At 35.1% G+C, this 22,313-nt stretch overlaps 1 protein-coding gene across 7 annotated transcripts in view; it reads right to left on the reverse strand.

Moving 5' to 3' along the window:
* LOC138321350 (dynamin-1-like) overlaps positions 1 to 17,926 on the reverse strand; it is a 42,167-nt gene extending 24,241 nt beyond the window's left edge. For 4 of the 7 annotated variants that reach the window (XM_069264986.1, XM_069264988.1, XM_069264984.1 and 1 more), the window contains exons 1-5: positions 14,000 to 14,184; positions 4,736 to 4,809; positions 3,974 to 4,123; positions 3,516 to 3,723; positions 1,314 to 1,408 (exon numbers count right to left, since the gene is read on the reverse strand). In XM_069264986.1, coding sequence (XP_069121087.1) covers positions 1,314 to 1,408; positions 3,516 to 3,723; positions 3,974 to 4,123; positions 4,736 to 4,809; positions 14,000 to 14,169 — 697 coding nt within the window. In that variant the 5' untranslated portion in view covers positions 14,170 to 14,184. Of the gene's footprint in view, positions 1 to 1,313; positions 1,409 to 3,515; positions 3,724 to 3,973; positions 4,124 to 4,735; positions 4,810 to 13,999; positions 14,185 to 17,679 lie in introns of those variants that run through there. The other 3 variants (XM_069264990.1, XM_069264989.1, XM_069264987.1) reach the window with 2 other exon arrangements.
* Positions 17,927 to 22,313: the final 4,387 nt, after the last annotated feature.

A 22,313-nucleotide genomic window follows, 5' to 3' on the forward strand; every position in this document is an offset into this window, starting at 1 on the left:
AAATAATTCATATATAATAAGAGATCCCAGAGGGATCTTGGTGCCCACGAAAGAATGATCTATGTCTGACAAACGAAAGAGGGATCTTTTCTCTGCTTTTCAAACTTTCACTACATATTACTACATATGGAGAAAGATCCTTTGAGTACTTTCTGAGATACATAACAGTAACAAACTTCAATTATCAAAATCCATGATGGCTACCTGTCCGCCATCTTTTTGACGATCAGTCCGAAAAATGCAATATGCACAACTAAGGTCCTAGTGGAACTTAAATATAAAATTTGAGATATATCACTTCAATACTTTCTGAGAAATAGCGGTAACAAGCTTCAACTACCCAAATTCAAGATGGCAGCCTGTCGGCCATCTTGTTCATCGATCGGTACCAAAATGCAATATGCATAACCAGGGACCTAGGGGAACCTGCACATAAAATTTGAGACAACTCCCTTCAGTACTTTTTGAGAAATAGCGGTAACAAACATCAATTGTCAAAATCCAAGATAGCGGCCTGTCAGCCATATTGTTGAGCGATCAGTCCAAAAATGCAATATGCACAACTAGGGCCCTAGGAAAACCTACATGTGAAATTTGAGAAGAATCCCTTCAAGGCTTTCTGAGAAATAGCGGTAACAAACTTTAACTATTAAAATCCAAGATGGCGGCCTGTCGGCAATCTTGTTGACCGAACGGTCTGAAAATACGATATGCACAACTAGAGCCCTAGGGGAGCCTGCACATGCAATTTGACACAGATCCCTTTAGTACTTTTTGAGAAATAGCGGTAACAAACTTTAATTGTCAAAATCCAAGATGGCGGCCTGTCGGCCAACTTGTTGACCGATTGGTCCCAAAATACAATATGCACAACTAGACCACCAGGGGAACCTACATGTGAAATTTAAAAAAGATCCCTTCAGTACTTTCTGAGAAATAGCGGTAACAAGAATTGTTAATGGACGGACGGACGGACGGACGGACGATGGACCACGGACAAAAAGCGATTTGAATAGCCCACCATCTGATGATGGTGGGCTAAAAACTATCCATTGTCTCACAATGGCTGCTAGGAATAAAGGTTTTGAATCAAAGATTTCAAAATTATTGTCTCTTTAGTCAAAAAGTTAATATGTCTGAATCTAAAGTAAGATCTATCAGAATATTTCAACTTTAGAATGGTTATCAATGAGTGATTATAAATTTGAAATAATGAGGTTCAACTGTATATAGCTTCCAATATTTAACATTTTGGCTTCTAATGAACAATTGAATGAAATTTGAAAATAAAAGCTTTTCATTTTGAGGTGTACCTCGGCGTAGTGGTAATGTTCTGTTTTCCAAGATGTCCCTGGCATCTGTCCCTTCATCCATTAAATCTAGCTTGGTGATGACACCTATGGTTCGCGTACCTGTGAATATACAACAACAACAGTAAAGTATGGTTACAACAACGACAGTAAAGTAAAGGTTACAACAACGACAGTAAAGTAAAGGTTACAACAACAACAGTAAAGTAAAGGTTACAACAACGACAGTAAGTAGTAAAGGTTACAACAACGACAGTAAAGTAAAGGTTACAACAACGACAGTAAAGTAAAGGTTACAACAACGACAGTAAAGTAAGGTTACAACAACGACAGTAAAGTAAAGGTTACAACAACGACAGTAAAGTAAAGGTTACAACAACGACAGTAAAGTAAAGGTTACAACAACGACAGTAAAGTAAAGATTACAACAACGACAGTAAAGTGTAAAGGTTAACAACAACGACAGTAAAGTAAAGGTTACAACAACGACAGTAAAGTAAAGGTTACAACAACGACAGTAAAGTAAAGGTTACAACAATGACAGTAAAGTAAAGGTTACAACAACGACAGTAAAGTAAAGGTTACAACAACGACAGTAAAGTAAAGGTTACAACAATGACAGTAAAGTAAAGGTTACAACAACGACAGTAAAGTAAAGGTTACAACAACGACAGTAAAAAGTAAAGGTTTACAACAATGACAGTAAAGTAAAGGTTACAACAACGACAGTAAAGTAAAGGTTACAACAACGACAGTAAAGTGAAGGTTACAACAACGACATTAAAGTAAAGATTACAACAACGACAGTAAAGTATGCTTACAACAACAACAGGAAAGAAAAGGTTACACCAACGATAGTAAAGTAAAGGTTACAACAACGACAGTAAAGTAAAGGTTACAACAACGACAGTAAAGTAAAGGTTACAACAACAAAGGTAAAGTAAAGGTTACAACAATGACAGTAAAGTAAAGGTTACAACAACGACAGTAAAGTAAAGGTTACAACAACGACAGTAAAGTAAAGGTTACAACAACGACAGTAAAGTAAAGGTAACAACAACGACAGTAAAGTAAAGGTTACAACAACAACAGTAAAGTAAAGGTTACAACAACAACGACAGTAAAGTAAGGTACAAAAGGAAGTACAACAACGACAGTAAAGTAAAGGTACAACAACGACAGTAAAGTAAAGGTTACAACAAACTAAGTAAAGGTTACAACAAACAGTAAAGTAAAGGTTACAACAAGACAGTAAAGTAAAGGTTACAACAACGACAGTAAAGTAAAGGTTACAACAACGACAGTAAAGTAAAGGTTACAACAACGACAGTAAAGTAAAGGTTACAACAACGACAGTAAAGTAAAGGTTACAACAACAACAGTAAAGTAAAGGTTACAACAACGACAGTAAAGTAAAGGTTACAACAACGACAGTAAAGTAAAGGTTACAACAACGACAGTAAAGTAAAGGTTACAACAACAACAGTAAAGTAAAGGTTACAACAACAACAGTAAAGTAAAGGTAACAACAACGACAGTAAAGTAAAGGTTACAACAACGACAGTAAAGTAAAGGTTACAACAATGACAGTAAAGTAAAGGTAACAACAACGACAGTAAAGTAAAGGTTACAACAACGACAGTAAAGTAAAGGTTACAACAACGACAGTAAAGTAAAGGTTACAACAATGACAGTAAAGTAAAGATAACAACAACGACAGTAAAGTAAAGGTTACAACAATGACAGTAAAGTAAAGGTTACAACAACAACAGTAAAGTAAAGGTTACAACAACAACAGTAAAGTTAAAGTTACAACAACAACAGTAAAGTAAAGGTTACACCAACAACAGTAAAGTTGTTACGACAGTAATGTAAAGGTTACTATAACGACAGTAAATTAAAAGTTACAACAACAAAGGTAAAGTATAAGTATTTCATGAATTATTATTTCCGTTTTTATAATCTACACTTACTAGTATGTAGGATTTACTTTAACTGCTCATAATGCTTATGGAGCAATGATAGAAACAAATCCTTGAATGTAGAATCAACTGAGAAAGGTAAATAATGTTGGTTGAAGATGCAGGAATGTTTCAATCAAGAAAAGAAAAATTATTGTAACAGTTAGACACTGAAATCTTCACACTTATCAAAGAGTAAAATATACGTGCAGTAAACAAACAATATAAAATAGGGAAGTCACAGGTACCTTGAGGATCGACCTCCTTAGCGATTTTTAGAGCATCTGAGTTAGCCAGGTCAGTGTTGGCTGGGGACACAGCTAGGATGAGACATGTATCCTTGGTAATGAACTCCATCAGCATACCACGAATTTGGGCCTCAATATCTTGGGGCTGGTCCCCCACAGCAACCTTGGTCATACCTGGTAGATCTATCAGTGTCAGGTTCAGGACTACAACACAAATGGTTTCATGTTAACATCATAGAATCATTCTGTTCTATTTAGAATCTAAACCATCTACATTATAACCTGCCTTGATGCCCATCTCTGTTTAAAGACCATTTGCTTATTAAGACCAATTTCTTAAAATCCAAAATAGACAATAATACAATTTAACCTGTGTTTTTAATATGAAGACTGTTGCAGCTAGCTCTGAATTTAAATACAATACCCCATCACTGAATGACTCAGTCCCACTTACCATTTGGAGAGTATACCCTTAGGTTGATCGGAACATTAGAGATTCCTTTATTTGAACCAGTCATTCTATCGGTCTCTGCCTCGATTTCCTTCCTGACCAAATCAAAATCAGAGTAGGGCTTTCCTTTCTGGTGCAAGAACTCTGCATATTCTGTAGAAGATAAAAGCATTAACTAATCACTTGTTTAATTTCAATTTGCTAGGAAATGACAGATGTACATCTGTTGTCTTTGTAAATAAACTTAATTTCGTGGTATAGACTACTGGGGCATTGCCAGTTTTTGGCCAATGAGCACAATGATAAAGTCATACATTTACAATAAATTTCTTTTGAGGTAAAATCTTAATTCCCTATTTTTGATTACTAGTTACACTGTCTGGTATATCAGTACAAACATATACACACTCTAATCAGATCTGGTATATTTTTGGGCTACACTTCCAACAAGGAAAGTGCTTAAATAACGTTCAGCCAAAAAAACCTGTTCTCCAAACATTGAGAATTTATCATAAGGATATTCTGTATTTGTATATTACAGAGTTATCTGCCCTTGCGGAAGGTATTGATTGTGACGTCATGTGTTTGCGAGTGTGACATCATACTTTTCAGAGAAAATAACATGAATTGTGATCACAAAATAATGATGTAACAAATTGATACCTACCCGCATGGCAGCTAATTCAGTAATATTTTAATATGCAGAGACGGAATACATATAAAACACAAGGATTTGAGGATTTTTTTTGACAATTTTCTACTCACCAGTTTTGCCATTTATAAGTTGTAGAACTAAGGGTCGTCTGGTAACAATTCCATTTCCTCTTGGCAAGAAGTCTCTACAAATAACAATTGAAATCAACAGCTTTATAATTTGTGTCACTGACCTAGTAATTATTTCCTGTTCTAATTCTAGAACCAGAATAGTCTTATGTAATATATATATAGTACGTAGATGCATGCTATCATTAGCCCTTAACTGGGTTAAGTATCGCTTTGAGATTGGTGAATTTTTTCTATTTTTTTTTTATTTCTCCACCATCATATGTGGTTTAACCATAGCTGTAAGTAAGGTGTTGACAAAAAATAGTGAGTCAAATAATAGACACTTCAAGTAAACAAACAAAGCAAAATAGCGACAGTAACAGTTATAACAACCCTCAGTGGAACATTTTATATTTATTAATTACCATATAGGAACCTTAAGCTATACATATGTTATAATCAAAGAAGAACAATTGCAGAAGTATTGTAAATCAATTCACTGATTTTCATTTAGAGTTTTATGGATAAAATATTTGTCACAGTGATAGAATTGTTGGGGTTTCATTTTAAAAGCTGTATTACACCAGTAGTTGAAATAATGAAAATCAATCTCACACAATAAAAGTCGGTTATAGACTAGCAGTACATGTCCTGTACATACAATCGCATTCATATATCACGAATCCTCACTTTCTTGACACATGTGTACACACACATACAATCACATTGATATATCACAAATCCTCACTTCTACAATCACATTCATACCTCACGAATCCTCACTTCCTTTACACATGTGTACACACACATACAATCACATTCATACATTACAAATCATCACTTCAATCACACATGTACACACACATAATCACATTCATACATCACAAATCATCACTATCTTCACACATGTGTACAAACATACAATTACATTCATACATTACGAATCCTTACTATCTTCACACATGTGTACAAACATACAATTACATTCATACATTACGAATCCTTACTATCTTCACACATGTGTACAAACATACAATCACAACCATGCATCACAAATCCACACATGTACTCACACATATAATCACATTCATTCATCACAAATCCTCACTTTCTTCTCACATGTGTACACACACATATAATCACATTCATACATCACAAATCCTCACTTCCTCAATATAGTAATACATACACGTTTATTCACCGTGTTTAGACATTGTTTTTATACATCATGTTTATTCACCATGTTTAGACATTGTTTTTATACATCTTGTTTATTCACCATGTTTAGACATTGTGTTTATACATGGTGTTTATTCACCATGTTTAGACATTGTTTTTTATACATCGTGTTTATTCACACTTGTTTAGACATTGTTTTTTATACATTGTGTTTATTTACCATGTTTAGACATTGTTTTTATACATCGTGTTTATTCACCGTGTTAAGACATTGTTTTTATACATCATGTTTATTCACCGTGTTAAGACATTGTTTTTATACATCTTGTTTATTCACCATGTTTAGACATTGTTTTTATACATCATGTTTATTCAACATGTTTAGACATTGTTTTTATACATCGTGTTTATTCACCATGTTTAGACATTGTTTTTATACATCGTGTTTATTCACCGTGTTTAGACATTGTTTTTATACATCATGTTTATTCACTATGTTTAGACATTGTTTTTTATACATCGTGTTTATTCACCGTGTTTAGACATTGTTTTTATACATCATGTTTATTCACTGTGTTTAGACATTGTTTTTATACATCGTGTTTATTCACTGTGTTCAGACATTGTTTTTATACATTGCATTGATTTACCGTATTTAGACATTGTTTTTATACATCGTGTTTAGACATTGTTTTTATACATTGTGTTGATTCACTGTGTTTAGACATTGTTTTTATACATATTGATTCACCGTATTTAGACATTGTTTTTATACATCGTGTATCCTGACTTCCCTGATCAAGATGGATCTATATTCACAATCAAACTTCCTTCTAAACAAGTGAGATAGATTGTGGTAATTTTCTCTCAGCAATGTCGACGCCGTGTTAAATCCATATCAATCAGTGCAATATCAATCGATCTCAATATCATGTATTATATCCCCCTAAATTTGCATGCAGTTTTATGTCAAGAAATCCTACAAAATTGCAACAAAAAGTTGTTGATGACTTTTTAGGCCGAGATTAAAATAAATAGGCATTAGGAGCTGCAGGATACTGGTATAACTGGCTATACAGCAGTACTAGAGGCTGTTTGTAGGGGATACACAACCTAAATGAGCTCTTCATCTAAAAATTTCTAGGAAGCATCTTTTTCTATTCGTTCACAGATAAGAAATCTGTAGCTATTAAGGAATGTATATGACAATCAGAAAATTTGCTTCATTCAAATCGTCATTCTTTTCCTCACACTGATGTTTAAATTGGGTAATTGGTTTCCAAGAAAGTGACAATATTAAGGGATGTTTATAATTATGTAATAAGCAAACCTATACACATGTTTATAGAGTAAACTAAATCAAAAGCCATATACAGTCGGGCCAAAAAGTAAACGATTATTACAAACCAGTAAGACTGAATCATCATATCTTATAATTTCCTGTTTTTTTACAAAGAGAAACCTACACATATAGTTTCCTTTTAGAGGTTAACGTGAGTAATATGTTCAGTGAGATGATGACTAGTTCCGTATCTATATACAATGGAGCGTGTTCTCATATCCTGAAGTGTTATCAGTGTAAACAAAACGTGTCACACTGGAGATCACAGTATCTGAATCAGTACAGTACTGTATGTACCAGTTACCATATATATAGCCTGTTATTTTTGAACAATATGATTATCAGAGTACATATATATTTTACCTATTATTTAGCAGATGAAATGTTTGAAATAACACCATCGTTCTTTGAAATCACTAAAACATCATCACTGAAAAAATGACTAGCTATACAGTATATTAATTGATGGGAGTGCCCTAGTGCTCATAGAAACTATAACAGATAATATATCCATGTACCGAGTACCTTACTATTAACACCTCCGATAATAACACATGTATGGTGCACCTTTTATGGCCACAGATCCTAGGACTGCTCCCTATTAAACAATCCTTTTAATGATGATAATCCAAGTATGGTGCCTCCCTATGACTATAACCAAATGACCATGGACACGACCTTTTATAATATAAAGCCTAGCAACTTTTTCATGGCGATTTAATTTCCTGACTTTTTATGGTCACATGGTCATGAATCTACAATCCCTGTGATTGAATCATTTTCACAGCGATAAATTTTAATGATAGTTAATAATCACCTGTGAAATCTGGGGAAATAAGGTGCAAGTAAAAATAAGTTTACCACAGTATAGAGTGCCCTACTTTTCCCTGAATTATACACTTATGCCTTGTGGTCTTACAGCTGTACAGTAATTAGTAAAATGTGGCTTATTGATGGAAGTGTGTCGAAGACCATTATGTCTTATGGTCTACAGTAAGTAACATGTAGGTTATTGATGGAAATGTGTCCAAGACACTGATGTCTTATGGTCGTACAGTATATGTAAAATGTAGGTTATTGATGGAAATGTGTCCAAGACACTGATGTCTTATGGTCGTACAGTAAGTAAAATGTAGGTTATTGATGGAAATGTGTCCAAGACACTGATGTCTTATGGTCGTACAGTAAGTAAAATGTAGGTTATTGATGGAAATGTGTCCAAGACACTGATGTCTTATGGTCGTACAGTATGTAAAATGTAGGTTATTGATGGAAATGTGTCCAAGACACTGATGTCTTATGGTCGTACAGTATGTAAAATGTAGGTTATTGATGGAAATGTGTCTAAGACCCTAATGTCTTGTGGTCGTACAGTATGTATAATGTAGGTTATTGATGGAAATGTGTCCAAGACACTGATGTCTTATGGTCGTACAGTAAGTAAAATGTAGGTTGTCTTATGGTCGTACAGTAAGTATAATTTAGGTTGTTGATGGAAATGTGTCTAAGACACTGATGTCTTATGGTCGTACAGTAAGTAACATGTAGGTTATTGATGGAAATGTGTCTAAGACACTGATGTCTTATGGTTGTACAGAAAGTAACATGTAGGTTATTGATGGAAATGTGTCCAAGACACTGATGTCTTATGGTTGTACTGTATGTAAAATGTAGGTTATTAATGGAAATGTGTCTAAGACACTGATGTCTTATGGTCGTACAGTAAGTAAAATGTAGGTTATTGATGGAAATGTGTCTAAGACACTGATGTCTTATGGTTGTACTGTATGTAAAATGTAGGTTATTGATGGAAATGTGTCCAAGACACTGATGTCTTATGGTCGTACAGTAAGTATAATGTAGGTTGTGGCTTATTGATGGAAATGTGTCCAAGACACTGATGTCTTATGGTCGTACAGTACGTAAAATGTAGGTTATTGATGGAAATGTGTCCAAGACACTGATGTCTTATGGTCGTACAGTATGTAAAATGTAGGTTATTGATGGAAATGTGTCCAAGACACTGATGTCTTATGGTCGTACAGTATGTAAAATGTAGGTTATTGATGGAAATGTGTCCAAGACCCTAATGTCTTGTGGTCGTACAGTATGTATAATGTAGGTTATTGATGGAAATGTGTCCAAGACACTGATGTCTTATGGTCGTACAGTATGTAAAATGTAGGTTATTGATGGAAATGTGTCCAAGACACTGATGTCTTATGGTCGTACAGTAAGTAACATGTAGGTTATTGATGGAAATGTGTCTAAGACACTGATGTCTTATGGTCGTACAGTAAGTAACATGTAGGTTATTGATGGAAATGTGTCTAAGACACTGATGTCTTATGGTCGTACAGTAAGTAACATGTAGGTTATTGATGGAAATGTGTCCAAGACACTAATGTCTTGTGGTAGTACAGTAAGTAACATGTAGGTTATTGATGGAAATGTGTCTAAGACCCTGATGTCTTGTGGTTGTACTGTAAGTAATATATAAAATGTAGCTTATTGATGGAAGTGTGTCGAAGACCCTGATGTTTTGTGGCTCTGGCCTTCCAATGAGAACTGCCTTCCTACGAGACCGTTAATAATTAATACGACTCAGCGAACATCAATCAATTGATTACTGTACTGGTGATGTCCTGCAGTACAGACCAATGTTTTTCCTCCATTATAAAGCCCAGTCTGCTTCTGTTAGGACCTGCTCTATACAGCCAGGTTCTATTAGAGAGCATAAATGTATTGAGGGATCAAACACACACATTCACACAAATCAACCGTAAAATCATGATGTCACAGGCCAACAGCTCAACAAAATGAAACTGTCAAACCACAAAAATTGTTATTCTAAGACTGACAGAAATAGAGGCTGGAGACAGTTGGAACTGATATCGTGTAGACATATTTAGACACTAGTACTGGTACTAGCATGAGATACTGTCAAAGAAGCCCAGTGATACACCAGTGATAGAGGGAACTTGTCCTTTATGGACATTTTTTCTGTATAGAGAGGTAGCCTATGTAACAAGTGTCCTTTATACAGAGGTCAAAATCAAACTGCACTATCAGGGGTAATTTAGTTGGATGGATGTCTCTTTTATATACAAGAGTCCTCTATACAGAGGTGTCCTTTATACGGAGGTCAATACTGATTCGCACTGAACCTGATAAATCTTTTCTTCATACAGAGGACTCATTTATACAAAGGTAACAATCAAATCGCACTGATTGAACCTGTCAGGGGGCCGCAGTGGCATGGCCAAGTGGTTCAGATGTCTCGACTTATTACCACTAGCCCTCCACCTCTGGGTCGCGAATAATCTTACGTGGGGCAGTCACCAGGTACTGACCGCTGGTCGGTGATTTTTCTCCAGGTACTCCGGCTTTCCTCCACCAAAACCTGGCACGTCCTTACATGACCCTGGCTGTTAATTATAATAGGACGTTAAACTAATAAACTCAAACGCACTCGAACCTGTCCTGATAAGTCTGTGATTTACATCATGGTGTGTCCTTTATACACTGATTGGACATGATGCCTGTCATTTATAAAGAAGTTCCCTTATAATTATATATCAATATTGAGGTGTCAATTCATAACAAGTTTCATCCAGCTACACCAAACACATAGTTCATCGATACAGAAAACAAACAGCACCCACAGTAAATTGATTACCAACTCATCACCAATAGTGAATAACTAAACTTCTACGTATAGCTCAGCATGTTTAACTAAAGAGCTTCCAAAAATCTATATTTTACATGGGAGACTAATGGCTTGTGTTGCTCACAGGCCTTTAGTGTACCCAGCTAGTAAAGACTACATACTGTACAAACATATATCGTGTATAAGTATATAGGATTTCCTAGAAGGATAAATACAGCTTAATATGATGAGAGTCCTTGTTATAACGTTATCATTTCTTTATAATCTAGGTGGGGACCATGTGACCCGACATACAATGCAGACTACAAACCCACCGCCCAATAATTGATTAATGACGCTTTACTGAGCTAGCTTGGTAGAGAATCTAGTGATTTTTTTCTCACCATCATTGATTGGATTTGGCCTGTTCTAGGGGAACATCCAACTGAAATATTTAACTGATGTTGGAAAACTGATACTGTTAAATTCTTAAACAGCCTTCCGATAATCACACATATCTTTGCTATAGGGAATACACAAATGTAAGAATTTAATTATTTCTTGATCTACGTCCTGAAAAACCTAGATCTAAAATTGACAGAGGTGTATCAAGGAAGGATCATCTCTTGGATCAGAACTATTTCTAAGTGTGATATTTTGTAATTTAGGAATGAAATAACATGATATGGTTTATAGCGTAGACCAGCCCTGATTCAGATTCTGTTTATCAAGTTTAAGGCTGTTGTTGTGTATAGCAGTTGTGATTCAGCTGAGAGACATGTTTACTTTACATTGAATCAGAGATACTGATGCACACACAGCCACTGTTATGTATAACTGAAGATGTTTCAGAGTGGAGATCTATGCAGGCAGCATAAACAGAAAACATTTTATAGAATTGATGGCCATTTCTGGTCTCCTTCGACACACCACTCCTTTCTAGTGGAGGCGCTAGCTATCATCCTCACTTTTACTCCACAAAATGACCACTTCTGGGAGAAATGAAATCTTCTGCCTTTTTCTCAGATTTCAAAAGAGTTATGATGTACGGTGGATGGTGCCTCGTCCTATAGAGTGAGATCAATAGCTGGAAGCTGTGTAATGCTGGGGATTCTCTCTACTCAGCAGTAAAACCAAGCTATCGTGATCAAGGCAGGCAAGGACAACACAAGGAACAGTGGAACACAGAATTATGTAGATTGTCAGAGCTTCATATACATCTTCTAAAATAAATACAGATCACATCTGACACCACTCGCATGCATCAAATAACATCTAATTAATGACATTTTCTTTTTGCTTTTCTTTTTTATCCCCAGTTATAACAGGCTTTTTGGTAGACAGGTACTGTATGGTACTTTGGGATCGATGTAACCAGGTTAAACGTTACATTGTATGGTGGTAAAGGTCAATGTTATCAGAATATATGGTGGTAAAGGTCAATGTTAGCAGACTATATGGTGGTAAAGGTCAATGTTATCAAGATATAAGATGGTAAAGGACAATGTTTTCAGGATATATGGTGGTAAAGGTCAATGTTATCCGGCTATATGGTGGTAAAGGTCAATGATTTAAGACTGTTTGGTGATAAAGGTCAATGATATAAGGTTGTTTGGTGGTAAAAGATCAATGTTATCAGGCTGTATGGTGGTAAAGCTCAATGTTATCAGACTATATGGTGGTAAAAGTCAATGTTATCAGGCTGTATGGTGGTAAAGGCCAATACGAAGATCAACATAAATATACTAAGATCAACATAAATATACTGAGATCAATAACTGGCTTTCTGTAAAGGAACTCTGATCAGCTACACACAGAACCATGGATAAATTTATGGTCTTTGTTATTCTTCACATAGCTTCCTCCAAATTTCCTGTGTTCTCGTGACCGATAGGTTTACATTTTGACAGAATCAGTATGAATTATTTATGTGCAATAATTTAGATTTATACTAGAGATATATCAGTCCTCTGTATGTTCTATCGTGATACATGGATTGTAAGAGAGGATTGCCCAGATAAAACACAACAGTTTGTAATAAGATCAGTATACTGGTCTACAAGCATCAAAACTTGATCAAGAAAACTTGATCATATGAAATTGCTAGAAGGAAAACATTCACATCAAAAATTCATAAGTAAATGAATAAGTGTCCTATATAGCTATGGGATATTATTCAAATATATCTTCATCTTCTAATGCTCCACAATAATACTTCAAAAAGGTATATAGAAGTATTAACATAATTTTTCAGAGTGCATATCCTTTGAACTCATCAGCCTCTGGTCCCCAAACCTAATTAATGTGGTACGTCTATCCTCCTGGGTCTAAGGAAGTAAAAAATGAACTCATCCATTAGTGGGTAAATGAGGCTGTAGACTATAGATAAACAGGATCTAGTCTTCCTGTCTGATCACTTATCTTAGAAAATAAGCAGGTCATTTTCTACCAGGGTTTCTATACCCAGCCGCACTGAAAATCAATGGGGAGCTTTAAATAACTTTGATAGCCTCTACACTACACATGGATTTTCCTGCTGGATGAACATACACACGAAATGTCAGCAGAAAGAAAAATGTCGCTGTATCAATGATTTTAAAGATGATCTGATCTGTTACCATGTCTTTGACCATAATGGCAATCAGATCTAATACTATTTCATCCAATTTTTTTAATTGCATTATGCCACAATGTCACAGCAGGGATCTCACAGGGGTTGAGGTTTTAGCTGCAGCTAACTCAATTCCTCACATCCAAGGAGGATAACGTGATATCCAGTACCAGCTAAAATGTCTATATACTATTAAACAGGCACCATCACCAATAGAACTTGTAAATTGTGTAGGCTAGCTCTTAAAGTCAATATCAAAAGCATTATCTGAGCAATAATTCTGTTTCACATTCAATGAACAAACATAACCCTAGTACAGAACTACTGTAGGAAAATCCACATGTGTGACATTGTAACAACCAAAGTCTTAAGTTTTTAGTCAAAAACATAAAGCAACTTTAAATTAATGCTATGATAATTCTGAGACTACAAATAGAGTTAGATTAAGCGAAATATCCAAATATAAACAAAAAACAGACTTACTTTCCAACAATATTCTCTAAAACACTACTTTTTCCAGCACTCTGGCATCCTACCACAGCAATTTGTGGAAACTCAATCATGTGGTAAAAGTTATGTCCAATGTTATAAAAGGCATCCTGAAGTCGATTCACTGTCGGAATCAGTTGGTCTAGGGCTATAGGACCAGACATTTTGGCAACAAAATCTCACCTTAAGAACATATTTTGCATTTTTTAAAAATAATCAAATTACTATTTCTCATCCAATTACTGTTTTGACAACATTTTTATCGTCAGGATCTATGACTTCTTAATGTAATTTTCTTTTCAATCACTTCTTTATTTTTTTTATTTAAAAAAATAATTACAATAATATTTTTGAAGAAATTATAAATTTCAAAATCATAACCACAATTTCATTATTCAAGACTAAAAAAATATTTAAAAATTCATTTGATTTAAAAGTATATTAGTTATGAAATAATTTAACCAAATAATCTATCAGATGGAATAGTTTCAAATTACAAACCATTTACATGTAACACATGTGTATAAATATGTTGTCAGTCAAAACAGTGCATTGGTTTCTGTACATGTGTATGTGGACATATAATATTGAAAGCAATAACAGACTGACTAGAAATTTTGTGTAACAATGAATATATACCAAGTCTTTTGCATGACATCATTTTTGTTCTAAAATGAAGCATTGTGTCATAATGTTATTTTTGAAACCGTCGCTGTAATGGAAACAGTCAAATATGCAGAATCGTGATACTACCCCGAAAATGTCCATATATGGGTATGATCAATGATGTGAGACCAAATTATTCATTATGTCTAGGTCAAAGGTCAAAGATAGATACCCTAGGTACAGTAGTCATTTCTAATTATAATTGTTTACTGAGTAGCAGCTAGTAGTGGGCACCCTGAATTCTCTATGATTCATATATACCTACCCAGATTCAAAGTTTTATCTTTAGCAAATGATTACGAAAATTCATTAAGTACATACCAGTAAGCAAAGGGTATACAAATTGAGTCAACTTAGTGGTACATATTTACATCTAATCAGGAATGAGTAAGCTAAAAGATTTAGACATTAGAATACTTTTTATGGACTATGTGTAGGGTAATGGCTAAAAATAGCTACATTAGCTAACTGATCGAGTAAATTGTACCAAAATATCATAATGTAAACAAGATATGCGGGGATTACTTCTTAAAATTTTTCCAGCTTTCTAGAGAAGAAATTTTACCGTGGCAAAAACTTTTGATCATAGTTAGGAGACGTACATTGCGCACGGATGTCAAATAAAGAGTTCTCCAGGCTAAATTACCGGCTGAATATGTGCTATATATAGGTACATTATATATATCTATATACCAGTAAGTCTACCAGCCAATCAAGGATGGATTGTATGTGATGCCAACGCTAACCATTTTCAGGATCATTATTAATTTAATGAGTGGTAATTATAAGCCGACATGGTTTTTCATTTGTTTCATTCTATATTAGATTGGTTAATTTTTGGCAATTAAAGGTACTGCGCATCATTCAAACAATTTAAGTCGTGTGTATATTATATATGTGTATATGGGGTTGTTTTTGTGTCTCAGATGTATGCTGTGGAAAGTCGTGTGTATATTATATATGTGTATATGGGGTTGTTTTTGTGTCTCAGATGTATGCTGTGGAAAGTCGTGTGTATATTATATATGTGTATATGGGGTTGTTTTTGTGTCTCAGATGTATGCTGTGGAAAGTCGTGTGTATATTATATATGTGTATATGGGGTTGTTTTTGTGTCTCAGATGTATGCTGTGGAAAGTCGTGTGTATATTATATATGTGTATATGGGGTTGTTTTTGTGTCTCAGATGTATGCTGTGGAAAGTCGTGTGTATATTATATATGTGTATATGGGGTTGTTTTTGTGTTTCAGATGTATGCTGTGGAAAGTCGTGTGTATATTATATATGTGTATATGGGGTTGTTTTTGTGTTTCAGATGTATGCTGTGGAAAGTCGTGTGTATATTATATATGTGTATATGGGGTTGTTTTTGTGTTTCAGATGTATGCTGTGGAAAACAGACTCCTCGTTTAGTCAAATGAATTGAATTACTGTAAAGATATACAAATGACCAAAAATATACAATAACCATTTTGATGTGACCAGCACAATAAAGAGAAAAATAAATAAAATCATTGAAACAAAGAATATACATATTACATACAAGAGCATACAAATATGTGATACATTCAATTAATCATTAACTATAGAATGAACTAAAGTTCCTTGGTACAATATAATAGTAGAAAGGATTCTCAAATTTTAGACCATGGAGCTTAAGTGTAATCGGATGCCTTAGTCAAAATCAAAAGTAGGCCTAGAAGAAATCCTTTAATAAAATCATAAGTTGTAATAAATAATAATTATACCATAAATTAATTAATGCTGCATGTTTTATTAAAAGTTAAGTATTTTATCTCATTGCAAGTGTAAAATATATAAAGTATTTCAAATATGTTGGTACTAACTTTATATATATAAGGCTTATATTGTGACAAGTTCAACCTGTCACAATTAAAGCCTTATATAAAGTTAGTACATTCCTGACACATTCTGAGACTCCCAAATGTGTATTGAATCAATTGACCAGCTTAACGTATGGCTCTGGCTCCAGTTTCTCGAAACAAAAGTGCAGACTTATGTAACTTATATGAAAATTTTAAACGTAAATCAGTTTTGGACTTCAGTTTATTCTGAAAAATCAGGGCCTGGTAGAAAGCTAAGGTATAGCTATATGTATATGCAGTAAAACTTGCGTTAATGGATTAACGCCCACCTCTCCACCTGCTTTTAAATGTATAGAAGTCCTCACATATAATTACCCCTCAGTCATCATATGGTCAATGCATGTATGCACCCTAATAAGAAAGAATTTAAGACTCAAAACTTGTCAGTTTTTATTTGTTTTCTATATGTCAAGTAATCTCAAGCTCAATCTTTTGGCTTTGACTGTTGTTGTTTTTTTCACACTTACAAATTAACGGATATCAGTACCTGTCTGTTTTTATTTAAATTCAAAATCTATTGACATCACCAATATTACATAATTATAACATTTTCAGCAGTTTTAATCCAGCAATCACACACACCATCACTTCAAGAGATTTTCTGTCATCAGCTTCATTAGTTTGAAATGTAGGAACATTTCCCTGAGGCTGTTAACATCCTGTTAACCCTGCAGGCCTAAGGTAGGGTGCATACATTCACGAAAATACACACTTAACACAGATGAGATAAAATCATTTTTTCCCCACAAAAAATAGATAGTATAGGCTATCTTAGTAAGCCTTACATAGACAAATTCAAACGTAGAAACATTTCACATACATCTACAAGCATGAAAGAACGTTTGCTTTCTCTAATAACGGGTTCTGAACGACATGCAATGATCAGAAGATCATTAATTTTTGTAAACAATATTAAGTAATTGATCTACGCCCCCTTCCCGATTGATTAGGAGGAAAATATAACTTATATAAACAGAGCGATGGTCTCAGAGTCATAAAAGCTCCCATATAGGCCTATAGGCCCCGATGTTTCACTCGGATTAAATTATGCCAACTGAACTAGCTTGACAACAACAATAACACAAACGGAAAATGCCGGAAGTAAATGTTGATATTCTTACCGTCCAACGAAGTTTTCCAGTACACTGCTTTTACCGGCGCTTTGACTTCCTACGACAGCGATTTGAGGGAGATCAAGAGACAGTGGGACGCCAAGAGATACAAATGCATCTTGCAGCTTATTCACAACTGGAATAAGCTGCTCCATTCCAATATTCCCTGCCATTTTGCTCTTATTTTCGTGTAACGTCACATCAATTCACTCAAACCACTTCATGATGGCGGACGACCCTATACAAGAATAATGGAGGCCGCTTAAAACATTGATAAAAATTACAATCTCTGATTGATAAAATATTTGTATAATGAACCAGGTTAATTTAAACAGGACCAAACCTGTCCAAAATTAGACTGTAAAATGCAAAATTTATAGAAACCCGTGTTGCTCATTTTTAATAAGAATATGAAAATAAATATTAAATTTATTAGGTCAAGGGAGGTAACCATGATGACACATCGATCATCTGACTATTAACATGTTAGCAGTAGGACTGCTTCCTTCAGTATAGGCCTAATTTAGATAACAAATTTTATTCATAAGTAGTTATAACTTATAGTCTTTCAATAAAAAATATTAAAACAAAAGAACATGAAATTTGATTAAAATATTCTTTAATTCGAAAAAAATGAAATCAATTAAAGAAATCCCATTATCAATCATCATAATCTAAATTTATCTATTACTCGTCTTAAAAACGAACGATGTCAACGAAGGAAATGACGCATGGTATTAAATTCAAACTGGGTATTCATTTATTAATTTTATCAATGATTTAAATTTTCTTCAATTCACCAAGGACGTACATGTATAAATCCTTGAATTCACATTATGTTTTTATTTAATTTTGAACGAATCAACTCTTTTCCACTATGTGTCTACATGTATCTTCTATTTAGATTTTGTATATCAATGAGTATTATTTTGATTATTTGTTTATCTTAATTAGAAGACAATCGATAGATATTCTACGTATGATCAAAAATCGGTAAAACTTATACTCTACATAGTACTATATACTATGTAGAGTATGATTTTTACTGACATTTTTTGTATACCCCGAAAACATCTAAAAAAAAAAGTCTTTGGACACTCTGGTGAGTCCATAATTATATAATCTTAATTCTCAGATCCCTGTGGTTCCGATCACTTATGATCGTAAGTGATCGGAACCCCTGGAGTATCGTTGATGAATATTGTATCTTTAGCAAAAGAGGATTTGGCGTAAGAGAGAACCCTGTAGTACAACATTATCGAGACCTTAACGTTCTTACACATTTTTCTCTATAAACTGAGCTTCTTTATTAGATTTAAATGACAATCCTTTTATCAGACTGGGGACGTCACATCACCAATATTTTATCACGAATGTCGATAGAGGAGCTTGATGTTCTATGAAAATCATCCATATAAACTATTAAAAATACTTCTTGAGTACTTATGTGTGTTTATGCTTTATATTATTGACAGAAAGTCAAGCTCCCGTGGATTCAGTCTGGGCTCCACCACGGTAGAGGTTCACCTAAGTTTTGACCTTTAGGAAAAATGTAATTTGATCAAGTTTGCCCGCACATGTCATTAGATGACATAATCACCATATCTTCAGGCAGCACACGATGTGCAGGTGTGTGGAACTGTAGTTTAGTAATGTTAGCCTATGATTTGACTAAAATGCACCATTAAAATCTGAAGCTTACACAATTTACAAAACTTTTTTTTTTAATTCTAAATACAAGATCTTTACAACATCCCATTTCAATACAATCTACACTATTATATTATTATATATACATGTAGTTGATGAATAACGATGTAACCCCCTAAACAGCAAGGGAGTAATGATCGTGCTTTACATACTAGGTACTATCAATAACATGTTTCTACCTCACCAACATTCCCAACTCACCACTAAGAGATTGTTCCTAACTCACCATCAACAGAACATTCCTAACTCACCACTAAGAGATTGTTCCTAACTCACCATCAACAGAACATTCCTAACTCACCACTAAGAGATTGTTCCTAACTTACCAAACGTTCCTAACTCACCACCAAGAGATATTTCCTCTATCACCATCAAGAGATCGTTCCTAACTCACCACCACGATAACGTTTCTAATTCACCATCAAGAGATCGTTCTAATTCACCATCTAGAGAACGTTCCTTGCTCACCATCAAAGGTTTGCTCCTACCTCACCATCAAAATATTGTTCCTACCTCACCACTAAGAGAACGTACCTAACTCACTGCCAAGTAATCGTTCCTAATTCACCCCCAGGTGAACGTACCAAACTCACCACCATGATAATTTTCCTATCTCACAATCAAGAGATCGTTCTAATTCACCATCAAAGGTTTGCTCCTACCGCACCATCAAGATATTGTTCCTACCTCACCACAAATATAACGTTCCTAATTCACAACAAGATAACGTTCCTAACTCGCCATCAAGAGATCGTTCTAATTCACCATCAACAGCACGTTCCTTACTCACCATCAAGAGAATGTTCCTTACTCACCATCAAGAGAACGTTCCTACCTCACCATCAAGAGATCATTCCTAATTCACCACCAAGAGAACGTTCCTAACTCATCACCATGATAACGTTCCTAATTCATCAACCAAAAGAATGTTCCTAACTCATCACCAAGAGATCGCTTCTAACTCACCACTAAGAGAACGTTCCTAACTCACGATCAAGACAACGTTCCTTACTCACCATCAAGAGAACGTTCCTAAATCAAAGCCAAAAGAATGTTCCTATCTCATCACCAAGAGATCCCTCCTAACTCACCATTAAGAGAACGTTCCTAACTCACCATCACGAGAACGTTCCTTGCTCACAATCAAGAGAATGTTTCTAACTCACCACAAAGAGATCGCTCCTTACCCACAATCAAGAGAACGTTTCTACCTCACCATCAAGAGAACGTTCCTTGCTCACAATCATAGAAAGGTTCCTAACTCACCACTAAGAGATGATCGCTCCTTACTCACCATCAAGAGAACTCTCCTACCTCAACACCTATAAAAGGTTGCTAACTCACCACAACGATAACATTCCTAATTCATTAACAAGAAATCGTTCTTCTCTCAATCAAGAGATCGCTCCTAATTCACCAACAAGAGAACGTTCCAAACTAACCATAAAGAGAACGTTCCTAATTCATCATCAAAAGAGCGTTCCTTATTCACCACCCAGAGAACGTTCCTAACTTACTACTAAGAGAACGTTCCTAACACACAATCAAGAGATATTTCTTCTCTCACCATCAAGAGGTCATTCCTAACTCACCATCAAGAGAACGTTCCTATTCCACCATCAAGAGAACGTTAATATTTCACCATCAAGAGAGCGTTCCTTACTCACCGTCAAGAGAACGTTCCTAATTCACCAACAAGACATCGTTCCTCTCTCAACATCAAATGGTCAATCCTAATTCACCATCAAGAGAACGTTCCTACCGTTCAACACCTATAGAACGTTCCTAACTCACTATCAAGAGAACGTTCCTAACCTCCCACCAAGAGAACGTTCCTAATTCATCAACAAGAAATTGTTCTTCTCTTAATCAAGAGATCGCTCCTAATTCACCAACAAAGAGAACGTTCCTAACACACCATCAAGAGAGCGTTTCTTATTCATCACACAGAGAACGTTCCTAACTTACCACTAAGAGAACGTTCCTTACACACCATCAAGAGAATATTTCCTCTCTCATCATCAAGAGATCATTCCTAATTCACCACCAAGAGAACGTTCCTAACTCACCACCATGATAACGTTCCCAATTCATCAACAAAACACCGTTCCTCCCTCCATCAGGAGATCGTTCCTAATTCACAGACAAGACTTCATTCCTCTCTCACCATCAAGGGATCGTTCTTCATTCACCATCAAGAGAACGTTTCTAAATCACAACCAAGAGAATGTTCCTAACTCACCACTAAGAGATCGTTCCTAACTCACCACCACGATAACGTTTCTAATTCACCAATAAGAGATCGTTCCTAACTCACCACCATGATAACGTTCCTAATTCATCAACAAAACACTCCATCCGTTCCAAGTTCCTCTCATCCATCAAGAGATCGTTCCTAATTCACAACAGAGACTTCATTTCCTCTCTCACCATCAAGAGAACGTTCCCAACTCGCCATCAAGACATTGTTTTCTAGCTCCCCCATCAATGAAATCGCTCCTAATTCACCATCAAGAGAACGTTCCTAACTCACAATCAAGAGAATCGTTTCCTAACTCACCACTAAGAGATGATCGCTCCTAACTCACCACAATCAAGAGAACGCTCTAATTCATCATAAAGAGAACGTTCCTCCTCATCACCTAAGAAACGTTCCTCACACAAATTCATTCCTATCCAAGAGGATCGTTTCTCAATCAAGAGATCGCTCCTAATTCACCAACAAGAGAACGTCTAATTCGCCATAAAGAGACATCCTAATCTCATCATCAAGAGAGCGTTCCTTATTCACCACAAGAGAACGTTCCTAACTTACCACTAAGAGAACGTTCCTAACACACCAATCAAGAGAATATTTCTCCTCACCATCAAGAGGAATTCCTAATTCACACCATCAAGAAGAACGTTCCTAACTCACCACCAAGAGAACGTTC

This window comes from Argopecten irradians, chromosome 4, assembly GCF_041381155.1.
Source record: "Argopecten irradians isolate NY chromosome 4, Ai_NY, whole genome shotgun sequence".
NCBI lineage: Eukaryota > Metazoa > Mollusca > Bivalvia > Pectinida > Pectinidae > Argopecten > Argopecten irradians.